Raw genomic sequence first — 14,859 nt, forward strand, 5'->3', positions numbered from 1 at the left:
ATATTTACGTGCGGTCATTGATCACAATTTAGAGGAGTCAATGTTTTGATGTAGCTCTCTGGGTTTTTCCACACCAATCATAGCCACAGCCACCTTGACGTTAGACTGAATCGATTCCCAAAGGAGGACAGACATTCTCCGCTATCTCCCTTGGGAATGCTTCAGATTTGCAGCGAGTTCTCACCTGAAAACATCCACAATCTTCAGCACTTTTAGTCTGACCCTATTTCAGCATTTTAAAGGTTGTCCAATTTGCGTGGCAAACGTTAACCTTAACTTGTGAAGTATGTCCAGTTCCGGCAACTAAGCTTACTGCAGTGTACGATTCGATTTCAAAGTACGTTTCTACTTTTCTAAAAATACTTTAGAACATTTCTCTGCGCGTAATGGACGTCTGAAGTTTTGCTCCGCTGCACGTTCCACCAGCAATACTGCCAAGATTAATACACTATTTTACATGAAATAACACACTTTAAAAGAACCAAAAATTACCTGGATTTTTAAATGAAGTGAAAAACACTGAATGCAATTCTAAAATCTGAAAATAACTTTAAAGCCTACACAATTTCTTTTGAGTCCATCATCTAAGCAAGTACGCTGTATCCAATTCCCTACCAGGGCAAAAGAAAAGGAATAAATGAGAGCTCACTGCTGGCCTTTCAAAATCCTGCTTAATAATATATTTTATCCTGGCAATCTGATCAAAAACATAACAAAGGCAAAAAACTTACTATTTTCTTGGACTCTGGCCACAAATCCCATTAGCGGTAACTGAGGAGTTACCTGCAGAATCGAGGGAGGAGGAGGAGCGAGAGATACTGCGAAAGAACAGAAAGAGGTCAGGGGGTAAGGGGAAGGAAAAACAGAGTCCCAATAGAACAGGGTGACATAATAAAATGAGCAGCTGAGAAGAAGTCACCATTTGGAAATAATTCTTCCAATGACTTCAGAAAACCCCCAAACCATCCGGGAATCTCTACTGCTTCTTCATAAAAAATGAAAACCCACCATCTTCCCGGGTCCCTCGGCTCCCTACCTTCTTACCCCCCTGCGGTTTTCCCCAGTACGCCCTCTTTCCTCCTCCCAGATAACCTCCTTAATAAATTCACACTCTTTCCTCCTCCCAGATAACCTCCTTAATAAACGGCCCCCGCTTTTGAATCTCCCAACTCAGATCCATTGCTCCCTCACTCTGCTTTTCCCTGGATGTCTCACTAATACCAACGGCAACTGTATTTCTTATGCGCTTACTCTGTGCCAAGCACCGTACTAAGCGCTGGGGCAGGTACAAGCTAATCACGTCAGACACAGTCCCTATCGCATATGGGGGTCACAGTTTAAGAGGGAAGGAGGTCAGATACGGAATCCCCATTTACAGGTACAGAAACTGAGGCCAGAGAAGTTAAGTGGCTTTGCCTAAGGTCACACAGCAGGAAAGTGGCAGGGCAAGGATTATAACCTAGGTCCTCTGACTCCCAGGCCTAGGCTCTTTCCACTCCACCATACTGCTTCTGGACTGGAGAATGGACAAGTTGGCAGGAACCTAATGTTTTGGCCAAAGTTGTGGGCACAGATGGGGGCAAAGCAAGGTAGCAATCTAAATGACTGGGCCCTAAACTGGCTAAGGGAGAGATACATGTTCTCTGGCCAGTCAGAGACATGACAGCAAGTTACTCCTGGATGAGCAAGTGAGTGATGTCACCAGCTCAGTGATGCCAATAGAAATATGACTACAAGATGTCCCAAAGTAAAAGTGGGACGTTGGAGACAGTTTGTAATCACAGCCAATGAGCAGCATCCATCTGCACTCTGAAAGAGGCAAATGCTGAACTCCATTATTATTATTATCATTATTGTTATTATTATCATCAATTAACTAATAATAATACACTGTTCTAAGCACTGGGGTAGATATAAGTTAATCAGGTGGGACACTCCTTGTCCCAGATGGGGGCTCCCAGGCTAAGTAGGAGTGTTAGGATTTAATACCCATTTTGCAGATGGGGTAACCGAGGCACAGAGAAGCTAAGTAACTTGCCCAAGGTCACACAGGAGACGTGGCAGAGACGGGAGTAGAACTCAGGTCCTCTGACTCCCAGGCTCGGGCTCTTTCCATTACGGGGTTCTGTGAAGTCATGACTGTCATGATTTGTATGTAGTCTCGCAGAACTCAAGTGGGAGGGGGGAAGCTCCCTCAACCAGCAGACAAGGCAGAAATGTGACAAAAACCAGCTGGATTTAAAGCATGCTCCAGAAAGAGAGAAGAGGACCACCTCCTCCCAGAGTTATTTACTATCGACTCTAGGTGTAGCCAAGTGGCTGCTACAGACAGAAGTGAGGCCAGAAAAACACCCCAAAGGGAATCGGATTAGAAAATAGATGGATTCGATGCAGAAAATAATACCGGGGATGAGGGGGAGGTGGGGAGGGATAGAGGAGAAAAAACATTCCTAAAAATCAAAGATTTACAGAGTGGAGAGTATGAAAGACGTTCCAGGAGATTTCAAAGTTCTGATTCGGACTCTAAATCCGTAAACCAATTAGAGGACGAGGGAGAGTGCCTTTCGAAGAAAGTTTAAAACACTCTGTACTGCTTGGTCCTTAGGCAAAGCCAAAATTGGTGTGGGTCAGTGTTTTAGAAAAACGATGAGGGTGGTCAATTTAGCTTCCTCTCCTCACTTGGCCCAGATCAGCATTTTAGGACTGGAAATAAATCCTTCCTCAACCTTTCATCCTGGTAGGGATGAGTGGCTCGTTCTGTACCGTACTCTTCCGAGGGCTTAGTACAGTGCTCTGCCATAATAAGTGCTCAATAAATGTGACTGACTGATTCACTGATTGAACGCTGATTTGGGCAGCGATACCCTAATCCAACAGCACCCTTGGTGGTTGGCTCTAGGAATTTCCATACCTGCATCGACCCAGGGGAGAGCGCTGGCATGGAGAAGGTGTGACGGGAGAAGAGTGAGCGGTTCACGGAGTTGGGCTCCACCCCTTTAGTTCCCTCCCTGGCCCTGTTCCCTCTCCCTTACTCCCCAGCTTTCTCCCACTGTTCCCCCACCCCGTTTGCCCCATCACACCGTCCAGCAATGTCCTAACAACAGTCCAGAGACCTCAAAAGAACAGCCCTAAGAGCACACTGTCACATTAAAAACATGAAAACCAGAAAACCGTTAAAAAAAAATATGAAACCAGACTGTATTAGCGAGCTAACGGCACATGACATTTGGGAACAGCCTTCCCCATGTGAGTGGTGAAAACCCTAATGGTTAAAAAATGTCCAACTGAGCTAGCCTAGAATCCCAAAAAGGGTTACTGGGGACTAATCCACCAACCAGCCCCTCCCTGTATCATCATCATCATCATAATTATAATAATATTTGTTAAGTGCTTACTTTGTGCCAGACACTGAACTAAACCCTGGCATGGATACAAGCAAATCAGGTTGGGCACAGTTCCTGGCCCACGTGGGGCTCACAGTCTCCATCCTCATTTTACAGATGAGGAAACTGAGGCCCAGAGAAGGGAAGTGACCTGCCCAAGGTCACAGAGCAGACAAGTGGCGGAGCCGGGATTAGGACCCATGCCCTTCTGACTCCCACGTCCGTGCTGTACCCACTGGGCCGTGCCGCATGAACCGTGGATCCAATTTCTCCCCCGGCAGACTAACTGCCAGGGCCTCCGAAGACCCCTCCCCTTGGCAGGTCGGCCCGCTCCTCGCCAGGGCTGCCGAGATGGATTTTGTTCCCGGGATTCGGTCTCGCTCTGCCTCTGCAGCCAGTGCCCCCTTCCAAACTAACCGGGGCCCTCAGGCATCTCCTTTCCCTGGGCGTTGCCTGGGCCGCCTGGGCTACGCTAACCCCCAACCTGCCAAGAGACTCCCCTTATTCTCCTCCGGGGTGGTTTCCTCCACTCGATGACAAGCTCCTCAGGGGCAGGGACTGCATCCTTTATTTCTTTTGCATATTTTCCCCAAGTATTTGGCACATGATTTGCACCCAGTAGTCTCTCGAAAAATCCAGGGGACATTGATAATTTTGGGAACAAAACAAGACACGATTAAAAAAAATCCCAGATGACCACTGCAACAACAGATTTAAGAACAAAACCAAGGGTCATTCGATCTAAAGGCACTTCTCAACTATAAATTAAGCACAAAGAGCACGGGCCTGGGAGTCAGAGGACTTGGGTTCTGATCCCGACTCCGCTATCCGCTTGCTGGGTGGCCTTGGGCAAGTCACTTAACTGTGCCTCAGTTCCCTCATTTGTAAAATGGGAATTAAATCCTCCTCCCTACTACTAAAACTGGGAGCACATGTGGGACAGGAACTGTGCCCAAGCTGATAAACTTGTGTCTCCTCCAGTGCTTAGAAGGATGCTTGACACACAATACATAACAAATAACAGCACATAACGAATACCATTAAAAAAAAAAATGTATTCTCTTCATTTAAAAATTCTCCCCGTCACCCTTATTAGATTCATGCTCTGAGCATTTTCTTAGAAGCAAGATGGTTCTTTTTTCATAAAACCGAAGAGGAATGTATCAGTCACAGGATTTCCAACCACCTGGAGATGCAGCACCACCTTAGACGCAGGAAGCAAGGCAGGGCACGACTCCATGACCTCCATTCAGTACTCTGTATTTATGGTATTTGTTACTCACTTACTATGTGACGGGCACTGTACTATTCACTGGAGTAGATTTTCAGCGAAACTCGCCTTTCGCATGCATTATAATGATAACAAAATAAATAGGGTAATAAAAATGTATGCAAATAGCAGTTGGCTACTGTGGGCAAAGACCACATATGCGCTTCACGCTGTGCTGCACCCCAGCCTGCCTTCTGGCTGGACTCCCGCAGGAGCATAACTGGCAGGGGTGAGTGGAAGAGTGCAAGCCACTAATGCTATTATTAATAATAATGATAATAATAATAATAATAATTCTGGTATTTATGAAGTGCTTACTATGTGCCAACCACTGTACTAAGCACTGGGGTAGATACAAGGTGATCAGGGTGTCCCTCGTGGGGCTCATAGTCTTAATCCCCATTTTTACAGATGAGGTAACTGAGGCCCAGAGAAGTGAAGTGACTTGCCCAAGGTCACACAGCAGACAAGTGGCAGAGCTGGGATTAGAACTTCTGATTCCCAAGCCCGTGCTCTTGCCACTAGGCTATCAGCAGTTCCTCTGTGCAGATTCTTGGTTCTGAAAGGCTGATATCCAGTGCGGTGACATTCGACATTCTTGGGAGGACTGAGAGAGTTGTTCTTGATAAGCTAACCGTCCAAGTAGGAAAATCCTTGACCCTGGTTAAGCGTAATAATAATAATAATGATATTTGTAAAGCGCTTACTATGTGCCAGGCACTGTTCTAAGCGCTGGGTGGATACAAGCAAATCGAGTTGGACGATTCCCTCTTCCACGTGGGGCTCACAGCTTCAATCCCCACTGTACAGATGAGGTAACTGAGGCACAGAGAAGAGAAGTGACTTGCCCAACATCACACAGCAGACAAGTGGCAGAGCTGGGATTAGAACCCATGACCTTCTGACCTCCCAGGCCCATACTCTATCCATTATGCCATGCTGTTTCTCTAATCACGCTACTGGAGCAACCAGCAGACACTTAGTAGACAACTTAGTAGATACTGTTGCGGTCGAGAAGATCCTAAAAAGGAGTGCCCCTACAAGTGAAGGTGAAGGGGCTCCTCCCTGACCGGCCAGAACTGCCAAATAAACCTAAGAAATGCCATTATGGGTCAATCCAAATGGTTAGGATAGACAATCTAACATTCCTAACAGCAGTGTGGCTCAGTGGAAAGAGTCCAGGTTTGGACTCAGAGTCAGAGGTCACGGGTTCTAATCCTGCCTCCGCCACCTGTCAGCTGTGTGACTTTGGGCAAATCACTTCACTTCTCCGGGCCTCAGTTCCCTCATCTGTAAAATGTGGGTGAAGGCGGTGAGCCTCACGTGGGACCACCTCATTACCCTATATCTACCCCAGTGCTTAGAACAGTGCTCAGCACATAGTAAGCGCTTAACAAATACCAACATTATTATTATCATTCTCTTTACGTTTCTTTTACATTTCTGATTTCCCTGCCAAACACCCCATTATGGACCTCTTGTCAAATCTTTCTTCAACAAACTGCACATGATATTTGTTATTTACTTACATTTATGTCTGTCTCCCCCTTCTGTCTTCCCTCTAGACTGTTCACTTTAGGCAGGGAATGGGTCTGCCAATTCTGCTGAACTCTCTCTCCCAAGAGCTTAGTACAGTGCTCTGCTCATGGTAAGCACTCAATAAAAACCACTGATGATGATATTTACCACCCGCCGAGTGAAGAAGCGCTTCCTTTGTTCCGAACTCCCCACCCTCAGCCCTCATTGTGATGTCCTTCAGATTCCTGTGCCAAATTACTTCTGCTGGATCATAACTTTCTTGGGGGTGAAACTGTCTTCTGGCTTATTGACAAACCCTTTATTTGACACGGTTACCAAAGAGCCAAATGGAAATCAAACAACAGTAGTCTTTATACACCACAGTTGTAACGGGTGCTTTCTGATATACATTTCCAGAACTCAGACAGCAAATCATACCTGGATTTTGGCTATAAAAAGGTCCTCCGTTCACCTGGTTCTGAAGGTTCGTCTGAGAGGTGATGGAAGGAGGCCGTCTGTAGGGAAGAGAGCCCCCAATGGCTGGGGGAGTGTGTCTAGACACAGGTCTGTTCATACTGTAGAACTGAACGGGGTGACCTGGTTTGGAGTGAAATACGAAAATATCATCTGGAGAAAAAACAAACGGCCCTACTTACACTTGTATTTGACAGTTTTTCAGCTGATAAATTCTTAGGGAGGACACTGATTTAAATAATAACGCTGGTGTTTCTTAAGCGCTTACTATGTGCAGAGCACTGTTCTAAGCGCTGGGGTTGTCTCTATCTGTTGCCGAATTGTACAGTCCAAGCGCTTAGTACAGTGCTCTGCACATAGTAACCGCTCAATAAATACTATTGAATGAATACAGGGTAATCAGTTTGTCCCACGTGAGGCTCACAGTCTTAATCCCCATTTGACAGATGAGGTAACTGAGGCACAGAGAAGTTAAGTGACTTGCCCACAGTCACACAGCTGACAAGTGACAGAGCCGGGATTCGAACCCATGACATCTGACTCCCAAGCCCGGGTTCTTTCCACTGAGCCACGCTGCTTCTCTGTTAAACTGTAGGCAAGCCAAATCCAAGGTGCCTCAGATGCAAGACGCGGTTCTTACTCAGCGACCATTAATCAGTCACAAAAGCAGAGAGGCACACCACAAGACTCTCTGGAGTTACACCGAAAAATAATGGAAAATATTTCACTGATATTCATCGGGTGTTGCCTTTGGTTTATGGGGTCTTGGACGGCACAGAATTTCCCAACTTTTCAGTCAGTCATTCAACTAGCAATTCAGACTTCTCACGGGAGCTCCAATTTCGCTACAAATTGTGGTCGACTCAAGAAAATAAGACAAGCAATTAAGAAAGGAGAAGAGTAAGATGACTGGTTATTAAGAACAGTAAATAAAATGCTTCAGTTAAATATCACATCAAACCAAGCCAACTACTATTTTGCAAATGTTAATTCTTAGGCCCATCTCCGTTGACTTAAAAAATTAAAAGCCTGTGTAAATGTTATCAAGTTATGAAAACACCACCCAGCAAAAAAGTAATGAGGATCTCTCATATCAAACCACACACATTACACTCCCCTGGACTAACACTCTTGAAGGAAAAATATACATCATTAGTCAAGAGACTCAACTTGAAGGAAAACTACTACTTTGAAAAGCAAATTAGAGAATTTCTAACCCATTTAGCGCATTTAAAAACAAGCAAAAGTGAATCGTAAGTATGAGACAAACTAATATTTTTAGGAAACTCGGTTCAAGACTTCCTGTGTGGGGGTAAAAGATATATTTCTCTTTACTATAATTTTACTATTTTCGCCCTTCAAGATGAAATGGTATGCATTAATAAAATGGCTGAATCCACCCTTTGGGTATTCTGTTTCTAAAAATGTATCAACTTAATTCATAGATACTGGTTCCTGACTGCAAATGTATTTATCATCCTCATCTGTCAAAAAAGATCCTAAGGCTTTTCCTATTGCAATATAATGAAAATATCAAAATATGAAGATTAAATTCTGCTGATTAAAACAATTCTATTTTGGATATGCAAGAATTTTAAGCACCAAGGTGAACCATGGCCACCAAGAAGCCTTTCTCACTACACACACTTTTGTAATTAAAAAAAAAAATTAACTCAATCGTTTGAACCTATCGCCATTTATCGACAAACGCCGAGGTTGGCCTTTTCTACAAATGCTAGGTATAAACAAGCCATGCTACCCATCACCCAAGATCACTCAAAGTAACCAAGATCAACTATTCGGAGCATATTCACCTGGATTTGATTTTAGCTCCTAGACACCGACTCTGAAGTCACACACCCTAAAGTCTGCCAAACCACTGCTCTGCCCACCCTCTCCTTAAATCACATCACCTTCGGGAGGCTTTCTAATCTCCCCCATTTCTATAGCCCCAACTGCCACTTTGACTTTTTTGTGCCACTCAAACACTTCTGGACTCACAAACTCCTCTAGCACTAATGTACGACAGATTTCACGTGCCTTATTGGCTCCGATCTGTAATCTACTTTAGGGCCCATCTCCCCCGGTAGACTTTAAAATCCTTGAGGGCAGGGATCAGGTCTGCTAATTCCACTGTACTCGCCCAAATGCCAAGAAAGGTAAAGCAGAGAAAGTGTGGGTGGCAAATTAAGTAGGTAAAGGAGGGGCCTGGATATGAATAACCACCCTTTGGGATCTCGGATCAACCCTCTTCTTTATTGTTATTACAGCATTTTATTTTCTTACTTTCATGGTCATCTTCCAATTTCGGTAGTATAATCTTCAGTATTCTGCCTCTCTAGAGAATATCCACCCACTGTCCTTCCAGCTCCAGCAGGAAGTTTTACTAAATGCACTCTATGCATTTTTTAACTATCTGTGCCTTATCATTACTGCCGCTTTTCCAAGTTCTGAAAACTCGGAACTCTCACGTTCTACAAATTTCCAAATGGGGCCTCAGAGATCAGTCTTTCTGACCTCAATACACCCTCCGCCAATCATGTGGACTCTAAGGTACTGAACACAATCCTGAGTTCTCCTTTAAGGAAAAAAGGTCCCGGGCAATAAAATGTCTGTCAAACCTAAATAAAATTCCATTACCGACCTGATCAGTTATTAACGTTCGTTCCTGAAATAGGATGGTTCCTAAATGAAAGAATCTATCCCGGCTGCTTCTAAATAATGTGAGGAATAGAGATACCGGTTCAAACCAGTCACCTAACAAATCCACCCGGCCACCAAACGATAGACCCAAATCTACACATTCAATTCTCCCCACTCGGAAAAAGATGCCAGCAAAAAAATGCACTAAATGCACCATCCTGGTCCGGTCTGGACTCTGGTCTTTATTCTCCATTTTTCTCCGTACACGTACAGCGTTCACATAACGTACGGTCTGCCGACCGTTCGACTGGCTTGGGCACTTCAGCGTTTCGTGCCACCGAAAAGGCCATAAAGTCAAGTACCCCAGGAGACCTGACCAGCATGGAGTCTGCATTCACCTGCCCGCAAAAGAGCAGACACTCACCTGTAGGTGGAGTGGAAGAAACAGCGGGGGGAGTTGGAGAAGTGAAGCCATCAGCGGGGGGCTGGCTTCCTGCAGCAGCCGCAGCAGCGATGGCATCTGGGGCGGCGGAGGTGGAGGAAGGGGCAGAAGCAGGAGCGAGAGGGGGTGGGGCAGGGGTGGAAGTAGCAGGAAGGGGAGGAGTGCCAGCCGAGCCAGCGGGGGCTGAGTGAAGAGAGGAGGAAGAGGAGCCATCAATAAGGAGATCGTGTTAGCCAGGATTAGCGAGCCCTTAGAGAATTCGGCGCTTAACCCGAGCAAAATGGAAAACTGAAAGAACTGGCAAAAGAATGAAGCTCGGGTTAGCGGGTTATTAGGTAGGCAGGTAGTAATTTAACATGCCCCAGGGGAAAACGTGTGTGCCCCTGTTACTGACTTAGAAGTTCTGAAAGAAAGAAGTGCTTATGGTTCTTTTCACCCAAAAGCCATTACTGTGGAGTAAAAAAAGTTTTCCTCAATTACCCGGCAATTGGTACCAGAACGCTCCACAAACAGTGTACGAGACTCAATATTTTATATTTCGGAAGGCGAGTGGGACTTAAAAGTTATCGGAGCAGAAAAGAACATCCTATTCTATTCACCGCAATCTAGGTCAACGACAAAATCCCCCGTCATCCCACTCAAAAGGTTTTACGGCAAAAGCACAGAACTTGAAACATCAATTAAGAAAGAAACGCAAAAATGACCAATTAGCCATCTCCGTGACTCAAAAATGCTACCAGAATTTGTTTTAATTTACTGTTCCTGTACTTTTTTTGCACCTTGCCTTGGAAACAATTTTTTTGGGAACATGACCTCTGAACCATCCCACTTCTAGAGGACCAGGAAGTAACCAACTGACCACACCACAAGTACGACATTTAAAAAAAAAAAGGAACAGGCAAATCTGCATGCATAAGGATATGAAAACCAACCCCTTCACCCCTTAGGCTTCGATCACCAAACTCTCAAAATGGACATATGGGCCATCAGGGTGGAAAACAATTCAATAGGCAACGTTATTCCACTTCTACAAAATGGACTCGGTTGGAAGGGCAACCTCCACTTCAGGTGCTTAGCGCGGGGCTCCACACTGAGTAAACACTTCATAAAAACTGCAATCCATCAGTCAGAGAATCGAAGGAGGAGGCTGAAACCCAATCTCCATTTACCTGGAAAGACACTGGGAGGAGATGGAGTAGGCACGGCAATCGGAACCCCGACGCTTCCACTTCCGCTGTTCTCGCGGCTGCTGCTCCGGCTACTCGGGTGGCTCCCTCCACTACTCCCACTGCTGCTAAAGAAGTCAGATCCACCGGCACGTTAACATTTACATACATTAGGGTTCTATCGGTGTTACCCAAAATGCAAAAAAATAATAATAATGGATTTATGCCATCTGTCATAAAACAGGTGTCGAACTTCTGAAGGCAGAAGGAAACAAATCAAGTTCCAGAGGCTGATTACCACCGGGACCATCTTTAAAGATCGAAGTGCAGATGAATTTGGAGAAGGAAATTGGGACTTCTCAAAAGATAAGTTTTGGACAATCTGAGGATTCAAGTTGGTAAAAAGCACACATTTACTGAATGGTCGATGAATCTAGATAGATCAGCATTGTGTATGAAAAGCTACTGCCTTTTTTAATAAACTCCACCTACGATAAAGCTGTAGTTTGGGAACCACACTTAATCGGCCTTCTCCACTGTTTTAATAACAAGAATGATAAAGCTTCGATGGGCTCTATTTTCTCGTGCGTCGTTTTTCATCCGTAAAGTCCCACCGACAAAAGAACCTCAGACTTTTCCGCACTGAACTTCCTGACTCACGGCATCTACACCCGACAGCCCCCTCGTGCAATTCTTGCGTTCTATTTGGAGGTTGAGATTTTTTTCAGAACCGCTATTCTTGCGTGACTTCCTGGTTCCTCGGAGGGGCATCAGATCAGCAGAGATGGTGGGTGAGCAAATGTAGTTTGGAGGAGGAAAGAAAGGAAAGGCACTCGGTCCTTTGGAAATGAGAGAAATTTCACTGAAGGCATGGGAACAGATTATGGTACTATGGCCATCACATTTTGTGCTGAGGTAGAAAAAATACCTGTACGTGCGATTTCTTTGATTCACAGAAGCTGTCCTCACAGGGCTCTGCTGCGAGGGAGCCATATTACGGGTTGGGCTAGGTACGTAATCATTTGGTACCACTGGAGGACGCACTGGCTCCAGTGTGCGATAGGGGGAGTGACGCCTATAAAAAGAAGAGCGTATATGGATGGTGTAATTAAGCACATTCAGGCACATTTTCAAAAAGAGTTGCCACTAGTGGAGACTCAACGACAACTGGTAATCAGAGGCAGGGAAATTAGTGTACTCCCACATCTTCCAAAATGTCAAAATGAACTAGCGACCTTCTCCTCCTCCTTCTCCCCAGTTCTTCAGCCATTCCCTTGCTTTTGGAAGCATGGCCTTTTTTGGGGGGTGGCTCCCCACCTTTGCCACCCACGCCAACGCTGTTCTGCACAGAATCTGCTTGTGTCAAAATACCCCCAGATCAGATCCATCCTTCCGTCACCCCCCTTCTTTTCTGCCCAATATCCTCTAGCCCCGACACCTACACTTTTCTCTGAGGAGCTGAAAATCTTTAGGGACCTTAATTCATCACAATACCCTGGACTGGGAGGCTAAGAGGACTGACTCTATCTCACCAATTGGGTCACTATTTCAACCCTGAAGGTGGCTGAACGGTTTTCCCAAGCTCGCTGGTAAAGCCGGAATAGGAAACCAGGCTCCCAGACTGATGCTCCATCCGCCCATTCTTTCGCCTCCCTTTAAGAACAATGCAATGGGTGCAGTTCAAAGCACAAATGTCAATAAGCTCAATACTCCCCATCTCTCTCATCACCTCCTACTGGGACACTATTTCTCCCTACTACCCAGTGTGTTTACATTATACATTCCCTGAACAGCATAGTGTAAGTGTGTTTATACAGACAAATGGATGCCTATGGAAACACACTATTTCTCCCTGCGAAGAACTCTGGGACAAAACCCTTCCCCTGCCCTACTTCTACCGGCCCGCCTCTTGCTGGAGCAGAGGCCGGACAGGTACTCAAGATCACGGGACGCCAAGGGCCTCCACCAACTGCAGTCCACTAGAGAAGACCCCATTATTAAGGTTCCCACTTCCTACCTTCCAACGACCCCTGAAGGGGAGCTAATACTCCCCTCCTCCAAAATGGAGGGCAGACAGGAGCCTGTATTCCCACACTTCTAAACAAACACTTGACATTTCTGACTAGGGGCCATGCTGCCTGCTAAAATCCCATCCCAATCAAAACTCCGGAGAACTGCGGTGTCCTGCCCTGACGGCTGGAATTTTCCCCTCCCTTTTTCCACCCAAAGCAATGCAAAAGTCAAAGTCCCTCCTCCAGGGAAGCTGATCTGGCTCCCAACACTTGCAGGAATGAAAGTGGAAGATTATACCCAGCTAAACTTCTGGATAGCCACAAACCTTCTTTGTGATATCCCCAGGATTTAGCATTACAGGAAGCACTTAACACATTCTTGTGATGAGGATGCCCCAACCTCTCTCCTTTGCCCTCCTCTCCCCCACATCTCCCTTTTCCACTCCAGTTTAGAACCTCCAAAGAGAAAAAAAGTATGTTTTCAAAACTCTGGATCTAATCTCCTCCCTCCCCTTTCCCACCCCTCTCTCCTCCCCACTGATCTCCTTTGAAGCTAGAGAGAATGGGACTAGGGTCCTTTGGCATAAAGTCTCCCTATTGTTCCTTGGACTTCCTTCCTTCGGTGAACCAGATGGTGGGAATGGAGAAGGAAGGGATTAGAGAAAAGCAGGAGAGAGAGGAGGAAAAAGTAATTGAAAAAGAAATTCCTGGATGAGAGATCTAACTCCATTTAAGATCACCAGACATAAGAGTATCCTACACCTCCCCTATAAAAAAAACCCAAAAAACACAACCCCAGAAACAAACAAACCAAAAAAGACCACAACAGGATTCCTTTACTATGCTGCTGCTGAGAAGGGACTAGGTGGTAATATCTTTCCTTTGTTTCATCCAGGAGAGGGACTAAGAGGAAAGGAGAAGCAGGAATGAAGTGACAATGGGACTGAGAGGAGGAAGGGGGCAAGCAGGAAAGGAGGGAAAGGGGGTGCAAGGAAATGGGAACAGTCGTGACACCAAAGGGGGGCATGAGCTAATGAACCATCACCATCGCTTCCACCAAGCAACTTTTCACAACTTCCCCATGACTCTCAGGGATGGCAGGCCCCAGGTTGAGAAAACACTGACACATAACAATGTCTGGTGAAGTGTGCAAATAGGGGTAAATTTTGACCCTGAGATTGCAATGTCTGTCAAATGCTTTGTTTTATTATCTTTTACACAAAATACCCAAGAAGAAACTTACCCCCCCAACTCCAGACAGGGCCAAGTTCAGTAGTGGGAAACCAGGAAGTCAGGGGCGCCCACGGTAACGGTCTTCCCTCCTGGCTCCCAGCTTCTGGGCTGCAGTCTGTTCCTCAGTGCCCTTAGTATCATACTTGCCATCCCCAGCCTGTTACCATCCCTCACCACTTTGATCTGCAGCTTAGAGGTCTGACCCCAACCCTCTTCTCCCTACTCTGTCTAGATTCCCTTGCCCTAAACTCTATTTATCAAGTTCTGCTCCTGGCTATTCCAGCTCTTTCCTCCCAGTTCTTGCTCTCCCCACTCTGTGGCCAGGATGTAGCCTCCTCTCTTGGCTCCAGGCCCTGATCCTCCAACTCAGCATTCTCCTTCCTCATCCCATCCCCAGCTGTTCCACATCCTGTGACTGGGTAAGTTTAGGTTTGTTTGTTTTTTGGTGAGGGGGGCCAAAAATAGGATGCTTCTATCATTTTTAGACGTGGGTCATGGAGCCAATCTCTGAAGATCCCAGAGTGCCTTGCCTTGAGTTAATAGCTTATCGAAATCCAATTAATCATTACAACATCCTAGTAGAGTAGGTAAGGAAAAAATATCATCCACATTTTACGGATAAAAAAAACCAAGGCTCTGAGCAGTGAATAGGCTGACCGGGATGTGAGTGAGGAGTTGGGGATGGAAACCTGGTCTCCCGACTCAAGACTGTGCTATG

The 14,859-nt window shown here is 45.7% G+C and overlaps 1 protein-coding gene across 19 annotated transcripts in view; it reads right to left on the bottom strand.

Moving 5' to 3' along the window:
• The window catches only part of ABI2 (abl interactor 2), a 95,037-nt gene that overhangs the window by 8,912 nt on the left and 71,266 nt on the right, over nucleotides 1–14,859 (bottom strand). For 4 of the 19 annotated variants that reach the window (XM_039912562.1, XM_039912560.1, XM_039912567.1 and 1 more), the window contains 4 exons: nucleotides 10,900–11,021; nucleotides 9,713–9,913; nucleotides 6,610–6,768; nucleotides 732–818 (listed from right to left, as the gene is read on the bottom strand). In XM_039912562.1, the coding sequence (XP_039768496.1) occupies nucleotides 732–818; nucleotides 6,610–6,768; nucleotides 9,713–9,913; nucleotides 10,900–11,021 (569 nt within the window). Of the gene's footprint in view, nucleotides 1–731; nucleotides 819–6,609; nucleotides 6,769–9,712; nucleotides 9,914–10,899; nucleotides 11,025–11,824; nucleotides 11,972–14,859 lie in introns of all 19 variants that reach the window. The other 15 variants (XM_039912556.1, XM_039912558.1, XM_029068689.2 and 12 more) reach the window with 7 other exon arrangements.

This window comes from Ornithorhynchus anatinus, chromosome 7 (genome assembly GCF_004115215.2).
Source record: "Ornithorhynchus anatinus isolate Pmale09 chromosome 7, mOrnAna1.pri.v4, whole genome shotgun sequence".
Taxonomy (NCBI): Eukaryota; Metazoa; Chordata; class Mammalia; order Monotremata; family Ornithorhynchidae; genus Ornithorhynchus; species Ornithorhynchus anatinus.